The sequence below is a fragment of the Penaeus japonicus genome, unplaced genomic scaffold (genome assembly GCF_977035675.1).
Source record: "Penaeus japonicus unplaced genomic scaffold, GWHDUDI00000001_assembly GWHDUDI00000037, whole genome shotgun sequence".
Taxonomy (NCBI): domain Eukaryota; kingdom Metazoa; phylum Arthropoda; class Malacostraca; order Decapoda; family Penaeidae; genus Penaeus; species Penaeus japonicus.
The window spans coordinates 19887475-19889974 of NW_028234439.1; the positions used below are offsets into that span (position 1 = coordinate 19887475).

Consider the following 2500-nt stretch of genomic DNA (forward strand, 5'->3'; position numbering starts at 1 on the left):
ATATGAATACTTAGAAATAAAGGTGTATTGCTTACAAGCAGAAGTGAAACCTTAGATAGGAGGGGAGGGGGGGAGGGGGGAGGGTTTAGTAATAAAACACAGCTGTGGAGAGAAAACTTAGTTATAAAGGGAGAGTGAAAATAAAATATAAGAGAGAGTAAACTTAGTCACAGGAAGAGATCTCAATTTAGACATTGGGTGCTATGTTGGTGGGGGGGGGGGGGGCTTTCCGTGAAAATTCAGGGGGACAGAAGTCTTCTACATGAAGTAAAGGTAAACAAAACATTTCAGAGATAAAAAACGCGGTTATGAAGGCGTTTTTTTATTTTTCTCGATTTGTTTTTAGTTCATATTTTCAGACTTGTTTATATGCTGTTTGTAGTGGTTTACTATGCCAGCGTTCGTTGCATTTATATTGCAACTAAATAGAAATAAAGATAAATCACCATTTTGGATGAAGTTACCATCGACATCTCAAAAACATAATGCAATTTTCTTTTGTAAGATCCGTATCATTATACTATACTCGGTGCAAAGAGCACACACACACACACACACACACACACACACACACACAAACACACACATACATGAATAAAAGTGGTATAAATGAGACTGAATATTTTCACAACACAAGAGATGTAATAATGTAGTTCTGAAGGCGGGGTAACCCGGAACGCGTAAATTACATCTCTTGTGTTGTGAAAATATTCAGTCTCATTTATACCACTTTTATCCATTTCTCACAATGAACTCAGTACACACACATGTACACACACACACACACACACACACATACACACACACACACATGCACACACACACACACACACACACACACACACACACACACATGTACACACACACACACACACACACACACACACACACACACACACACACACATGTACACACACCCACACACACACTAACGCCCTGTCTGTCCGCAGATCCTCCGCCATGGCCTCGCGGACGCTTCAGCTTGTCCTCTTGGGTCTCGTCGCTCAGTCGATCTCAGCCAGTGAGTCAATCCTTAGAGAAGTGGGTTCCATTAAAATAAATCCTAGCTCAATATATCCATTTGTTTATGATTAGTTTCCTTGTTGTCCTTGTTGTTATGATGATGATCATTATTTTTGTTTTATCATTGTTGTTATTATCGTTATCTTTATCATTGTAATTACTATTTTGATCATCATCAATATCATTATTACTATCATCATTAGCATTATCATCATTAACATTCATACTATTACTACTATTATCATCATTATCGTTATTATCATCATTATCGTTATTATCATCATTATATTTCATACTATTACAACTATTATCATCATTATCGTTATTATCATCATTATCGTTATTATCATCATTATATTTCATACTATTACAACTATTATCATCATTATCGTTATTATCATCATTATCGTTATTATCATCATTATATTTCATACTATTACAACTATTAGCATCATTATCGTTATTATCATCATTATCGTTATTATCATCATTATATTTCATACTATTACAACTATTATCATCATTATCGTTATTATCATCATTATCGTTATTATCATCATTATCGTTATTATCATCATTATATTTCATACTATTACAACTATTATCATCATTATCGTTATTATCATCATTATCGTTATTATCATCATTATTGCTGCATCTATTCTTATCCTCATTCCCTGCGCGTCGCCCACAGGTCTCCAGAGCGCAGCCGCTGACGGTGACCTTGCTGCCGTGATGACTTTCCTTGCGGGTGGAGCAGACATTGACGGCTTCGAAGGAGGTAATAGGGCCGGGGGGGGGGGGGACTGGGAGGGTCAAGTCAGTCTTCAGACCCAAGTCTTTCCTTTGTCGTTTTGGGGATTTAAGTCTTTAGGTCGTGCAGGAAGACCTACTGACGTATTTGTTGTTAGTCTTTTCGAAATTAAGTAAACTTTGAGTGGAGAAAGTCGAAAGCTATCCATAGTAAAGTTAAAGCAAAAGATGATATATAATTTCAGTTACGAAAGTCCTAATATGTATTTTTTCCTTTTTATTCTTCTTTTTTTCCTCCTTGCAGTTTCAACAGCACTGACAAATGCCGCCGAAAATGGTCACTACGATGTCGTGGAATACCTGCTTGATGAAGGCGCCTCTATCGACCTGACGAACAAAAACAGTGGGTTTTTCTCTTCCACGTTGGTAGCGAGTTGACCGTTGTGTGGAGAGTAGAGAAAAGAATACGGATTATATATAAAAAAAGACGATAGGAAATTGTTGATAAAGAAGGGTGGCGAAATTTTCCCCCTTTTGCTCTTTTCATTGCCTACAACTTCCGCAGAATTCGTAAATATTTAACTCGTTTGAACATTTCTACGACAGCCAAGTCGAGTGGATCATTTCATTGCCATTGTGTTCATGACATGTACTTAGTCACGGTAACTCATCAACATTCTATAACACAGAGATTAAAAGACAATCTCAAAGCCATGTGTTACGC

General features: G+C 36.9%; 1 protein-coding gene across 1 annotated transcript in view; it reads left to right on the top strand.

Annotated features, from left to right (window-relative positions):
* The first annotated feature begins 960 nt into the window (after positions 1 to 960).
* Positions 961 to 2500, top strand: part of LOC147467225 (uncharacterized) — a 21431-nt gene continuing 19891 nt past the window's right edge. Inside the window, exons 1-3 of the mRNA XM_086532501.1 lie at positions 961 to 1021; positions 1718 to 1804; positions 2081 to 2179. Coding sequence (XP_086388627.1) covers positions 961 to 1021; positions 1718 to 1804; positions 2081 to 2179 — 247 coding nt within the window. The remainder of the gene's footprint in view (positions 1022 to 1717; positions 1805 to 2080; positions 2180 to 2500) is intronic.